Source organism: Panthera tigris, chromosome F3 (genome assembly GCF_018350195.1).
Source record: "Panthera tigris isolate Pti1 chromosome F3, P.tigris_Pti1_mat1.1, whole genome shotgun sequence".
In the NCBI taxonomy this organism is placed as follows: domain Eukaryota; kingdom Metazoa; phylum Chordata; class Mammalia; order Carnivora; family Felidae; genus Panthera; species Panthera tigris.
The window spans coordinates 67,577,358-67,590,512 of record NC_056678.1 but is presented as its reverse complement, the minus strand read 5'-3'; the positions used below and the strand labels follow the sequence as shown (position 1 = coordinate 67,590,512).

General features: G+C 59.1%; 2 protein-coding genes across 8 annotated transcripts; one reads left to right on the top strand and one right to left on the bottom strand.

The window, feature by feature from the left end:
- Positions 1–84: 84 nt before the first annotated feature.
- On the top strand, positions 85–6,911 carry TMEM79 (transmembrane protein 79). 5 transcript variants are annotated; one of them, XM_042976486.1, is made up of 6 exons: positions 85–346; positions 795–977; positions 1,501–1,671; positions 2,465–3,267; positions 3,467–3,680; positions 5,951–6,911. In XM_042976486.1, the coding sequence occupies exons 4-6, from the start codon at positions 2,508–2,510 to the stop codon at positions 6,162–6,164; spliced, it is 1,188 nt and encodes a 395-aa protein (XP_042832420.1). In that variant the 5' UTR covers positions 85–346; positions 795–977; positions 1,501–1,671; positions 2,465–2,507; the 3' UTR covers positions 6,165–6,911. The 5 variants fall into 5 exon arrangements, with proteins under 5 accessions (XP_042832420.1, XP_042832421.1, XP_042832422.1 ...); XM_042976487.1 differs by lacking the exon at positions 795–977; XM_042976488.1 differs by lacking the exon at positions 1,501–1,671.
- Positions 6,912–7,159: 248 nt separating this feature from the next.
- LOC102966377 (glycosylated lysosomal membrane protein) lies at positions 7,160–10,024 on the bottom strand. Of its 3 annotated transcripts, XM_007087985.2 has the most exons (6): positions 9,843–10,023; positions 9,171–9,428; positions 8,778–8,975; positions 8,444–8,662; positions 7,780–8,033; positions 7,160–7,655 (listed from the first exon to the last, which is right to left on the bottom strand). In XM_007087985.2, the coding sequence occupies exons 1-6, from the start codon at positions 9,960–9,962 to the stop codon at positions 7,490–7,492; spliced, it is 1,215 nt and encodes a 404-aa protein (XP_007088047.2). In that variant the 5' UTR covers positions 9,963–10,023; the 3' UTR covers positions 7,160–7,489. The 3 variants fall into 3 exon arrangements, with proteins under 3 accessions (XP_007088047.2, XP_042832418.1, XP_042832417.1); XM_042976484.1 differs by lacking the exon at positions 7,780–8,033 and having other exon boundaries at positions 9,843–10,024; XM_042976483.1 differs by lacking the exon at positions 8,444–8,662.
- Between the last annotated feature and the right edge of the window lie 3,131 nt (positions 10,025–13,155).

Genomic DNA, 13,155 nt, shown 5'->3' with positions numbered 1-13,155 from the left:
GATAGTGGCGGCTCAGCGGCGGGCCGGCGGCGGTGGGGGGGAAGGGGGGGGGGCATGCTACCAAGTCTCGCGAGGCTCGTTTTCCCTCCCGGGAAGTTGCCAGAACTAACTCTGGGCAGCGCGGCTTCTTTCCGGCCTCTCCAAGTCCTTGCGAAAAACTTTATTGACAAACCTGCCAGAGAACGGACAGCGGACCCGGCGAGGGGCTGGGGCTCAACTAAGGGTCGCGGCAGATGGGCCCACGGCCAGGAGCGAGACTTTGTTTTGTGCTGCGGTGGCCATTTGGTCCGCTCTGCCGACCCTACACCTGTCCCCCCGTTTGAGTCGCGTCTCTCTCAGGTTGCAGGTGATCCAGTTCTCCCTTTCCCCCGTTGCTTAAAAGAACAAACGAAAGTGTATGTGAGTTTCCCGGGGAGAGGAGGACCGTAAGAGTGAGGCCCCTCAGGGGCGCCTGGGTGGCGCAGTCGGTTAAGCGTCCGACTTCAGCCGGGTCACGATCTCGCGGTCCGTGAGTTCGAGCCCCACGTCGGGCTCTGGGCTGATGGCTCGGAGCCTGGAGCCTGTTTCCGATTCTGTGTCTCCCTCTCTCTGCCCCTCCCCCGTTCGTGCTCTGTCTCTCTCTGTCCCAAAAATAAATAAAAAAAAAAAAAGTTGAAAAAAAAAAAAGAGTGAGGCCCCTCCAAGACGTGGCCCTCGTGCAGGCGCCTCGCCCTCAGCTCCCCTACCCCACAGCCTTCCACTTGCTGTCTCTCAGCAGCCCAGCAAACATTTATTGAACGCCTGCTGTCTTCCAGCCTTGGGTTCTGGAGACACGGGCGAAGAGCGATCCAGACCCTGTCCCGCCCTCACAAAGCTCAAGTGACTTCGGGGTGAGGTCCCACAGGGATGAGAAGCCCCTCTCTCAGGTTTCTGCCTTGGAACGATTACCTTGGATTCCTGTTGCTTTCTTGGCATTGAACCTAGGCTGAAAAAGCAAGGTATCTTGGGAAGTCTGGGGAAGTTGTGATAGGAACATAAATTCCCTTCCACCTCGGTGCTCCTGGTTCCAGCCACCAACCTTTCTTCTGTTCCTGAACCAGCCTAAGTGGGTCTTTTACTTGCTCTGGAGCCCTCCTCATTTCCTGTCAGGTCTCAGCTCAAATGTTGTCTTGGCAAAGAGGTTTTCTCTACTCAAACTGTCCTATTGATTAGGCTCTTTATTATCTGTTACCGCAATAGAACAGGCTACTCGAGGGCAGGGACCTTGCCTGCACTCTCCTCTCCTATCTGTGCCTAGAATAGTGCCTAGCCAATAACAGGTGCTCACCAAATACTGCACAAGTAAGTGTAGAAGTTACACCTTTTCTACCTACTCCGAGCACCCTTTGATGTGCCCTCTGCTTTCCTGAGCTTCAAGCTCCTACACATCCCATCTGCCTAGAGCACACACTTACCCTTGTGCCCAGCTGCACCCCCACTTTCGGAAAGGGTGACGTCCTCCAATGCTTTTTCTGTCGGCAGATTCAGCGGGGCAGGGCCTGCCCCTTTAATCTGGGCCCCACCTGCTCTGGTCAGACAGGTTTGGAGACACAGGTAAAGGGAGAGAGACTGAGAGGGATACTTGCAGAGCCAGCAGGGAGCTGGGCAGCTCCTTCCCAAACGTTGGGGACCCTCCGCCTCTGCAGATGGAAAGTAAGAGGGTGTCATGGGTTCACACGGCAAGGGGTAGAAGGCCCTTGAGGAGGTGGAGGGAGGGGACTCTGCCCCATCCAGAAGCAGTGAGATGGGGGAAACGGAGAAAAACAGGAGGGGAGGCATGGGGAACGGCCATAATTAGACCCAGAAGCCAGAATGGACAGCCCCAGGCCCTCTGCAGAGGGAGGACGGAGGGCACGGACTAGCGAAGAGCATGGAAACCACCCAGGTACCCACACTGCGGACGAAAGAACAGGGCGCACTGCCGTTGCGGGCTCCTTGGGACAGATTTATTAGCAAATCACTGGTATCGGTTTCCGGGAGAGTTTCAAACAAGGATCTACAAGAAGGGGAGGTTTGAGGGTAAAGGCGCAGCCTCTGGCCACAAGAGGCCCCTAGTGGGAAGGGAGCTCCAGGCAAAGTTCTGGACACCCCACCTTCCTCTGGTTTCTGCACTAGGGTGGGCGTAACCCCGGGGGTTTCGGAGGGGGCTGGTAGAAGGCACGGGCGGGAGCCGGCTGAGGCCACAACTGCCAACGCCTGTGCCCCCTGACTCACCCTCTCCTGCTGGATGGCGTCTGACGTCGAAAGGGTGTCTCCATTTCAGCCGCTCCCTTCCCTCCCACCTCCTTCTGTTTCAACACCTTCCTCGGTACCGTGTTCTTCCTAAGGCCCCGGAAGGGGCTAAAGCCCGTGAGACCAGCTGCCCCAGAGAGTTCCAAGTCTATCTCCCTGTCCCAAGGGCCAGAAGCCAGGAACTTTTGACAGAGCTTTCTTCTGCTCCCTCTAGGGTGATAGGACCTCATGGTACACCCCAGAACTGAGGCCCCAGGATGACAGAACCCGAGACCCTGGCCCTGCTGGAAGTGAAGAGGTCTGAGGCCCCGGAGAAGAGCCCGCCCCAGGCCTTGGTCCCCAATGGCCGGCAGCCGGAAGGGGAAGGTGGGGCTGAGTCCTGTGGAGCCGAGTCCTCCAGGGCGGGGTCTTCTGCTGGGTCTCCCACCGCCCAAGAGGGGACTGAGGATGCTCTCGACAGCACGGTAAGCGAAGCTGCCACCCTGCCCTGGGGGACTGGCCCTCAGCCCAGTGCCCCGTTCCCAGACCCCCCCGGATGGCGGGACATCGAGCCTGAGCCCCTCCGCTCAGAGCCACCCACCAAGCTAGAGGAGTTGTCCGAAGATGATGCCAACCTGCTGCCCGAGAAGGCGGCCCGGGCCTTTGTGCCCATCGACCTGCAGTGCATCGAGCGGCGGCCCCAGGAGGACCTGGTTGTGCGCTGCGAGGCGGGTGAGGGCGAGCGCCACCGGACCCGCCCGCCTGCCCGGGCCACCCAGCCCGAGCCCCCCGAGCGCAAGTGGGCCGAGGCCGTGGTGAGGCCGCCAGGCCGCTCCTGCGGGGCCTGCGGGGGCTGCGGGGGCCGGGACGGGGTGCGGGCCGTGGCCTCGGTGGGAGCCGCCCTCGTTCTCTTCCCCTGCCTGCTGTACGGGGCCTACGCCTTCCTGCCCTTCGACGCCCCGCGGCTGCCTACCATGAGCTCCCGCCTCATCTACACGCTGCGCTGCGGGGTCTTTGCCACCTTCCCCATCGTACTGGGTGAGCCGGGCAGGGGAGAAGGGAGCAGGGCCGGGGGCGGAGATCCCCTTCCCCGGGCCTCCCCCGCGCCGCCCGGTGTGCCCAGCCGGTGTGCCCAGCCGGTGCCGGGGTGGGAGCCCCACCGCGAACCCTCCCCCGCCTCCCGTGGCCGCTGGGCGCTGACCCCCTGTGCGCCCTTCCCCCCTCCCCCCTGCCCCAGGGCTCCTGGTGTACGGGCTCAGCCTCTTGTGCTTCTCGGCGCTGCGGCCCTTTGGGGAGCCGCGGCGGGAGGTGGAGATCCACCGGCGCTATGTGGCCCAGTCGGTCCAGCTCTTCATCCTGTACTTTTTCAACCTGGCCGTGCTCGCCACCTACCTGCCCCAAGAGACCCTCAAGCTGCTCCCTCTGCTCACTGGCCTCTTTGCCGTCTCCCGGTGAGTGGGGTTGCGGGTGGGGCCCGGGGGAGATGATGGTGCTGGAGGGGCCCAGGCGTCTGGCCTGGGGAGATGGGGGCAGGGAGCCCACACGTGCGTCCTGCATCGGTGCCTCCACTGTCCCCCTTGCACCTTGCCTCACCTGGTAGCAGGTGTGTCTTCCCAAAGGAAGTTGAGTTCAGAGACCCAGGTACCAGCCTAACACTGGAAGGGCTTTCCGGTGTCATCTCGATCAACCTCCTGCTCGTTGCCGGGAGCGCTCTTCCGTGACCCTCTGGTCAGCTGGCCACTGGCCTCTAGCTGAACACTCCCTGTGACCAAGTGTCCAGTTCTTTGTAAGAGTGTCTGTTTCATTTTTCAAGTCCCATCACTAGAAGGTTTTTATTTATATTGTGCTAAAAAGTGCGCCCCTGACTTTGACTCTGGAGTTGCCTAAGACCATTCAGACACTTGACCACAGCTCCCAGTCCCCCCACTGCAACACCCTGCTCCCCCAGGGTCCCTCGGGCTCCTGTGACCTTCCCTCTGGCCAGGGGGGTCTCCTGCTTGTCCGTTGTCACAGGCATTGGCCTCCTGTTCCTACAGACGGGAGGCCACAGTGGCTCTCACGGCAGCCCCGCTCCTCTGCTCTCATTTGGAAGTCACCTGAACCCTTGGGGCTGCTTTCACGTGAACTGCTGCTGACCCAGAAAGTACTTCTGAATTTCTGGAGGCACACGGAGATCTTCCCATTTTTTCCCCTAACGTATTTCCTGTTGTTAACTTTTGATACGGGATTCCCGGTCACTTTAGCTGCTAGAACATTCTTTCTCTTGAGCTGGAATCTGTCTCCTCGGCCGCTTCTGATTGTAGTGTAGTGGTTGTCTGTCCCACCGGCCTCCTGACCAGCGTGCAGCCTGGTTTCTCCTCCCCGTGTGACTCACCCTCCCGTGTGCGTCTTGGGGAGTGCTGATCTCAGACAGAAGTCGGCTTGAGCAGTAAGAATCGTCAGGGGGCTAAAGAGCACCCCCGGGGCTGTCCAGCCTGCCTCACCCACTTCACCGTGGGGAAGGCACAGAAGACCAGGGGAGAGGAGCTGCTCAGGCCGCTCAGCAGTGGTGGGGCCTGGAATACAGGCCCCTCCGTCTGTCACCAGGGCCCTTTCTTCCCTACCACGGGGCAAGTTACTCACATGCTCGGGCCTCCACTTCTCCATCTGTGAAATGGAGCTGTGGGGATTAGCGAGTTAATTCACGTAGCCTGCTTGCCAGAGTCGGCCTGATAAGGGCTCACCAGGGGAACCTTTCCTTCATTCTGCCTTGCTGCCCCCCAGGGCAGTACAGAAGCAGCAGGTACTTTCCCCTGCTCCGGGAAAAGAGTGAGGCACGTCACTTCTGTAGTAAGGGGTCCTTCCCGTATTGAGAGGAAGCTGAGGGGTGTGGATTTGGAGTACATCTTCCGAGAGGGGAAGGTCCCATGCCTCTGGGCTTCAGGCCCTCTCAAAGCTGGCTTCCTTACCCTCTTTTCCCCCCACCCCTCTAAAATGGCAGGAGAGAGGGCGATGAACGGGCTTGGGTTCAAATCACGGTTCTACTATTTCCCTGATGTGTGACGTTGGGCCAGTTTTACTCAACCCCTTTGGAATCTGGGTTTCTTCTTCAAAAGGAGAGATAAATACAGTGGAGCATACTACAGCCGTAAAAGAATGAGGAGGCTGTTTCTGTACCGATGGAGCTGCACTCAAGACACGGTCAATGGGGAAAAGCGTGCAGAGCAGTCTACACGGCATGCTACCAAACTTGAGAAAAGGAAAACATAAATCTTTTGCTCACTCATCTACACGTACAACAGCCCTTGATGTGCCAGCCACCGTGACACCGGACGTCCGAGGAGGGGGTGGAGTGGAGGTAGAGAGAACAGGGTGGCTGCGAGTCAGGACAGGAAGACATTTTACCGCGCTCACCGCGGCCTTGGCGTTTCCAACCATGTGGCTGTATGGTGCCCACGCCAAAGTTTTACACTTAAGTTTAAAAAGGAGACAGAGGGAGGGGAATGACGCCTCAGCCTCTCAGACACGTGGGGAAGTCTAAATAGGCCCCTGGAGGAATCAGTGCGGCGCCTAGTACTTAGTAAGCACGTAACCACCAGGGGTTGAGAAGTGTCAGTTGTAGGCACCGACCCGCGTGGGCCCCCCTGCCTGTGCTCCCCACCCCCAGCCTGTATGCCAGCTAGCCCGTGCACTCCTCTCCGGGGGCCTGACTTCCTCTTGCCCCCCCCACCCGGCCCCCCAGGCTGATATACTGGCTGACCTTCGCCGTGGGCCGCTCCTTCCGAGGCTTCGGCTACGGCCTCACGTTCCTGCCCCTGCTGTCCATGCTGGTGTGGAACCTGTACTACATGTTCGTGGTGGAGCCCGAGCGCATGCTCACCGCGGCCGAGAGCCGCCTCGACTACCCCGACCACGCCCGCTCGGCCTCGGACCACAGGCCCCGGCCCTGGGGCTGAGTGCCCGCCCTCTCACCGCCCCCACCCCAGGCCGAGCCCCACTACTGCCCTGACTGTCCTCTGCCCTCCGTCGGTATTGCCCTCCACCTTGGGGGCCTGGGGCAATCGTGAGGGAGGGACTTTGGTTTCTGGCAGGGAACGAAGTGGACAGCTACGCCCCTTACGGAAGCTGAGGGCCCAGGGCCAGGAGCAGCCCCCAGCACCGCCACGTGCCCACAGTGGCCACCCCCCCTCCCCGCCCCGGCCTCCAGCCTCCAGCCTCCCATGAGGCACCAAGTGGGCAGAGCCACAGCCAAACTGACCGTTTCTGTGCCACTGTCCAAGCAGAGGGCCTCGGGGAGACTGGAAGTGTTGCCCGTGCCCAAGATAAAGGCTGGGCATCCCACCAAACTGGACTTCCACGTTTGGTGAAAACCTTCCTGGGGCCCTGGGGCCCTGGGCTCCACGATTGGCCTTTGTAGGATCTTTAGCCTCCGTCGAGATGATCAAAACTGCCCCCGCCAGAGCTGCGGCCTCCGGTCTTCCAACCTATTTAGGCCCCTCGAACCTCCGGCCTCCAAACTGCCCAGAAGCCGCCACGCCCCTCCCATGGGAAGAGGTGCGGAGGGGGAGGCCTGCCTCCCCAGAGGGCAGGGGTATGTGTGTGCCAGCACCCACGTGTGTGCTGGCTGGGGAGCAGCTGCAAGGCACAGTGGCCGACGTCGACGCCGTCTGACCACGTGTCTGACAATAAATGGCTGCCACAGCTTCCCCGGCTCTTCTTTGTGGTTGCCCCCCGCTCTCAAGCGTCCCTTCCTCGTCAGACCCAAGCTGCATCAGACTCTCCCCACATGACGGAGTGAGGCTGGAGGCAGCCTGGTCCCATGCGGGGAGGGAAGCTACGTCTGGTGAGAAGGGGCCGCACTGGAGCAGTGCCTCCCACGCCCCTCCCACCACCCCCCATTCCCAGGACCGGCCGCACAGCAGCCCGCGACACCCACACACCGAGAGAGGAGCCCAGGGCAGAAAATGAGTCTATTTCGTGCCCTCCAGGGCAGCCAGTCAGTCAGAAGGCCTCTCGTTTAGGCCTGTGAGTCCCATTTAAGGGAAATGGGGCAAGAGGGGCAGTAAGGCATCGCCAAGGGACCCTCCCTCCAGCCATCGCCCTGCCCCTGGCCCTCCCCAGAGTATGAGGGCAGCCCCATCTGGGGGTTCTCCGGAAAGGTGGAGGTGTCCCTGATGTTCTGCAGAAAAGCCAGGTGGGAGAAGGGAGCAGCCGACCCCCCGTCTGGCAGACCAGCAGGGCAAGTCCGGGGATCAACGTCCAGCCCTCCAGAGAGCGGGCCTCAGTTTATGCGCTGGTATTCTGAGCACTGCCTGTGGCCCAGCAGCAGAAACACGCCTCCAGCCAGCAGCATGAGCCCCGGGGCACCCAGGGCCACCGCCATGATGCCCAGGACTAGTGGGGACAAGGTGTCCAATGGAGGGGTGCCCACACCCAGGAGCGTCGACCTGAGGCAAGCACAAGTGAGAAACAGAGGTGAGCACATTAGACGAATACGCTGGGAGGCCAGGCTCCCCCACGTCCCCTCCCAAAGCCCCGGCTCAGCACCCCCACCCTGCCCCAGGCCCTCACCAACTGAGGTAGTGTGCGTCCCAGTAGCCAGGGCCTGTGGAAGTCCCAAATGTCAAATTGAAGGCACAGAAGTTATTGTGGGACTCAAAGAAGGCTCTGACTATGGGTGACTGGGGGAGGTATGCCAAAGAGGGGTGAAGAGGGGAAGCTTGGCAGGGCAGGGCTGATTCCCGGCCCCTCTGCCTCTGGGAGAAAGCCACTGGTCGCCACTGCACGAAGCCGGATGGGAGGGAGCCCCACAGCAGCTGGTTCACCTGGGGAGAAAGACAAGCCACAGGCTGAGGAGGACCAGCCTGTGCCCAACCCTTCTGTTCCCCCACCCTTCCCGGCCTCCAGCTGTCACTAGGTGTCCTGAGTCCTGGGTCTGCTTCAAGGACTCACAGGCTGTCGGCACAGAGCCTTCATCTCTCCTCTGTCGGAAGGGGAGTTGGGCCACGGGCACTGGGTCCTTTTCCAGCCCCAACCCTCTGCAAACCTGTACTCAGCTCCTGCCCCCAGACCCCCAGGCCCCCAGGGCCGCCTTCCGTCTTCTCCACTGAAGGCAGAGATTTGTCAGCACAGTGACCGTCACTTAAGGAGCCGAACTATGTCGCTAAAAGATAAACGGTTCCATGATTCTCTCCCGCATCCCCCCACCCACCCGCCTCTCTGCTGAAGGCCTGACCTGGAAGACAGCAGGTGCATATTCATCGTCGATGGAATGTTGCTCCTGCATCAAGGGGCAGTCGGGGCCCTGGCCCAGGGTGGCTACCTCCAGCCCAAACAGGGAGCGGTTTCCCCGGGGAGAGGCCCCGACCAGGGCCACCTCTAGCTGGCAGGTGTCGGCCGAATGCAGGAGGCGCGGGGGCTGGTCTGGTCTGCCGGATCCAGAGAAGGCCTGCACCTGGGATGGGGGAGGTGGGGGAGGACGGGAAGCAGGGGGGCAGGCCTGGCTTTGAAGGGCACCCCCACCCTCATAAACCAGCCTTCTGAGTTCCTCTGCTTCCCCACACCCTTACCCTGAAGGCGAGGCTGCCATTGGCAAAAGCCCCGGTGGGGTCGTCAGTGGGGCGGCCTCGAAACGTGGCGCTCAGGGTGGCAGGCTCCAATGAGTCCGTGATATTGTTCCAGGAGAACTTGGCCAGGGAATACGGGGGATACGGTTCTCCCGGAGGCTTGGCCCCCTCGGATGTGTTGGCGCCATCAAATTCAAAGAGCTGGCGGGTGGGGTGAGGTGGGGCAGGGCTTGCCTGAGTCCAGCTGTCCCCGGAACCACCGCCACCCACGGGCCCCCACCCGCAGGCTCCCGTACCTGACTGCTTCCCGTACCCCGTCTTCAGTCCCTCCCTCGAATCCGGATGAACCCTCTGCTCCGCACACGCTCCCCCTTGGTTCTCCCCCAACCTCCTCACCCTGGTAAAGACAAGGGCAGAAGAGAACTGGATGCTGTCCTTGGGGAGCACCACCAGGCCCCCGTCAGGCTCAGGGGACAGCAGGAGGCTCCAGTTGACACTCAGGGTGCTGTGGGGGGTGTCGGTGGCCACGAGCAGCACTGCCGGAGGCCCCACGCTGCTCCACACGTAGTGCAGCGTGGAGTTGGTTCCCACCGCCCGGATGTGCAGGAGGTTCTGGGGGGCGTCCAGCCAGGGAGGGATGACCTCCAGAGACACCTAGAACACGGAGCAGTGGAGGGTCCAGGGAACAGGGTCGGGGGAGAGACACAGGGCAAAGCAGCTTGGACGTGATGGGGAGAGGCAGGAGGCGTGTTGAGGGCTGGGGGAGAGGAGGGCAGAGCCACAACTGCCCGCCCCCAGCGGACGGATGAGGGCGCAGGGCAGGGGCAGGGGGAGAAGCGGCCCAACGCTCGCCTGGACCTGGGTCGCTCAGGGCTGAGTCAGGGCCCAGCTTCCACTGGAAGACAGGGAACCCCCACACCCGCCCTCCTCCACAGTCCTGTCCCAGGAGCCCTGGCTGAAGAACTCGTCTCCAAGCAGCCACCCCACCCCTGCGCCTCGGGTGCCCCGGATTCCAAGCTCCCTCCCAGGGCTGCGTTTCCCGAAACATCTACTGCTCTAGCCCCTCACCTGGCGGGTCTCCTCCCCCAGCAGGCCAAGCGGGGCTGCAGACGCAAGCAAACTCAGGAGGAGCATGGGGCTGGGGGCACAGCGCCCCCAGCCCCGGCGGGGCCCCTCAGAGCCGCACATGCGGCCCCAGCCTCCGAGGGCGGAAGACACACCGCAGTCATGTGACTCCCAGATGCAGCTGATCTCTCTGCAGGGCGGGGCCAAGCCAGCAGCTCTTAAAGAGACCGCCTCCTTCCACCCAGATTCCGGCTTGAGCAACTCGTCCCCTGGGGCTGCGAGGCGTCCCGGCCTGCACAGGTGCACAGCCACACTCGCGGCCTCTCCTACCCGACTGGCCCCGCTCTTGCCTACAAGTGGCCAGGGTGTCTGCATTCAAGATCCGAATGGACCCCAATAAACTGGGTCCAGTGAGGAAGGCAGAGGGATTTGAAGGACTTCCGGGGCGAAGACGGCAGACCCCAGATAGTTCTTTTTGTCAATTATTAATATTTATGGAGCCCCCGGGTACGCCGGTTCCTGTCCTAGAAGAGCTTACGGTTTTATTGTGGAGAAGAGAGATGTCAGTAAACAGGATGTGAGAACAGCACGTAGTATTTGCAAAGGAGCTCCTGTCTGGCTGAACAAACCCGCTTTTTGTTGTTCTTTGGTGTTTCTGCTTAAAATTATTTTGGCTAATTATTTTGGCTAATAATAAGTGCATAGGACACAAAATTCATAAGGTACCAAAAGGTATCATCTTTATTCCCCAGTGACTTGGGTCTTTCCCTCAAACAACCACTGTTACTTTTGAGTCCTTCCGAAGACATTCTATGCAGGGATGCCAGGACTCTTGATCTCGGGGTTGTGAGTTCAAGCGCCAGGCTGGGCCTAGAGCTTACTTGCCACGTATATACACATCTTGCATGTATATACATACAGGCGATACCACACATTGGCATCCAGACACCGCTCTGCAGCTTGCTTTTTCATTCTCACTTGCACATGGAGGACTGTTCTGTATCGATGCACCTGGCACTGCCTTTGTCCACTGGTCTTTCAGTGACACTGCAGGGGGACGTCCCATGGATATGTTTGACCAGAACCTCGCGTTTCCAACATTTGGCTACGGCGAACATTGAAATGAATGGCCCTGTATGTACTGCATTTCATATATATTTGAACCCAAATCTGTAAGATCAAGTCAGGGTTCGAGCTGCCAGGTGGAACTGACCTCTGCCTGAGACCAGAGGGCCTGTTTTCCCCCACCCTCGCTGAGTCTTTACCAGGCTTCTTGGCATTTCCCGCTGAATTAGGTGGACACCTCCTGTTCTACAGTCACTCTGGAGCTGTTGTTTGCCTATTTTTCTGTAGTCCCAATCGTCTTGACTGCCACATTCTGAAAATTCTGTAAAGAAATTCACCTTTGTATTGGTACAAATATCACACCCCCCCACACTTTGTTCTCAGCACGTCAATTTTTTTGCCCTTATTTTTCCCCTGTGATAAATACGTTTAAAAATCTCCTGTTTTCTTCTAGTTTCACTTGCTTGTATTTAAATCTTTCAGCTGCCTCGAATTAATTTTGCAAACAATGAAGTAGGAATCCAATTTCATTTTCCCCCAAAATGGCTACTCTAGGATAAACTCAAGTTTTCTCAAAAAACTCATTTTTGAGACAAGTAACTTGTATCTTCTGAGTATCAACTCCGGGACCTGACAAGGGCAAGCGAAAACAAGAGTGCTGGCTGAGTACGGAGGGCCGGAGTAGTCTGGAATCCAAGCCTCCCCACCACCCAAAGAAATGTTGCTTTATGGGAGAACGGGATTTGGTGGAGTCTAGGAGTCTGACAGTAGGAAGGACCATGCGCAAAGTCAAGGAGGCGGCAAAGCTGTGTTCACGGAACAGTTTAGTGATGGAGACTCACGCCGGGCAATACAGAACACGGTGTGGGCAGCCCGCAATCCCAATGTTCAGTTTCGGCCCGGGCAGCACTAAGGGCCTTTGAAAGGCAGATGGGAGAACCGACTTGCCAGATCGAACTTGCCAGAAGGGATTTCCACGGGCCCAGGACGCACAGCTGCTCCCAGAGGAGAGGCCCCGACAGCAGCCAGAAAGCCCCCGTTTACCCAGCAGTCACCCAAGTCAGAGCTGCAACCAGAGTGGACATCAGGGCCAATCACAAATGGGAGGGAGGGATCCTCACCGTGTGACTACCTTCCTCTGTAACTTCTCAGGTCCTGTGAGCACTACTTTGTCAACTTCTATTCACTTATTTGAGATTAATCCATTGTCTTTCTCTAAGACAGAATGACAAGCACCGCAAGTACAGAGGCAGGGAGGGCGCCCAGGTAGCTCAGCTGGTTGGGCGTCTGACTCTCGATTTCAGTTGGGGTCACCACCCCAGGGAGGTGGGATCGAGGCCCAGGTCAGGCAGGCTCTGATTCTCTCTCCCCCCCACTCTACCCCTCTCCTCTACTTGGGCTGTCCCTCTAAAATAAAAAAATTTTAAACAAAAACTTCAAAAAAAAAAAAAATAAGAAAGAGGCAGGGATTTCAGGAAGAAACAGGCTTATCTCAGATCCCCTCAGAGGAGAGGAAAAGCCAACGACCTCCTAGTGGGCTGAGCAGGAAGCCAGAGCCGGGTGTGAACAGCCAAGAGGCCTCCAGAGCCCCGTCGCGCCTCCTACGCGGGGAGCACAGCCGGCTGAGAACACGGCTCTGCAGCCAGACTCCCCGCACAGCAATTCCGTCTTCCACTCACCAGCTTTCTGTCGGGCGGATTCTCCACTGTAAACTGGGGGTGTTGCCAGTCTTAGTCTTGTGAGGATCAGCCGGTATGTGCAAACTGGCTAGAACGTTTATCACGCGGGAGGGACTATGTGCCATTATTCTACCTAGTATTCAACCTAACGTGACTAAGTCCTGCGATCAGGGAGGAGATAAAGGCTGACTGTATGAATCATAAGGACAAAGGGGATGTGGAAGGCCCAGCGGCCAAGAGGAAGGGCAGCGAAGACACCAAAGGCTAGCCCCACCTAGCCTCCAGCATCCCACGGCCACCACTTTTTCCCTGGATAAAAACAAAGCACGAAGTGAGACGAACCCCTCTGTTTCTGCCGGCAGGGGAAGCGGAGGCCCTCCTGTGACACAAGGAGAACAGAGAACAGACTGCCGCCAGAAAGCACAGCGGCAGAGGAGAATTCCAGGTAAGATAGGAGGGATTCTGAAAAGTTATAGGACACGATAGAAAAAACGCAAGTTGTTTTCTAGGACAAGTGCCTGAGCCCTGGCACGTACTGGGTGTTGCTCTACACGCAGCCACACGTGGGCAAC

Bases quoted from the DNA above. Each gene is read 5' to 3' on its own strand.
- TMEM79 (XM_042976485.1), top strand. From the start codon at position 2,508: ATGACAGAACCCGAGACCCTGGCCCTGCTGGAAGTGAAGAGGTCTGAG. The intron at 3,268-3,466 runs GTGAGCCGGGCA...CCCCTGCCCCAG, and splicing joins CACCTTCCCCATCGTACTGG to GGCTCCTGGTGTACGGGCTC. The intron at 3,681-5,950 runs GTGAGTGGGGTT...CCGGCCCCCCAG, and splicing joins GGCCTCTTTGCCGTCTCCCG to GCTGATATACTGGCTGACCT.
- LOC102966377 (XM_007087985.2), bottom strand. From the start codon at position 9,962: ATGTGCGGCTCTGAGGGGCCCCGCCGGGGCTGGGGGCGCTGTGCCCCC. The intron at 9,429-9,842 runs GTGAGGGGCTAG...TCCGTGTTCTAG, and splicing joins TGGGGGAGGAGACCCGCCAG to GTGTCTCTGGAGGTCATCCC. The intron at 8,034-8,443 runs GTCAGGCCTTCA...CTTTCTCCCCAG, and splicing joins ATGCACCTGCTGTCTTCCAG to GTGAACCAGCTGCTGTGGGG.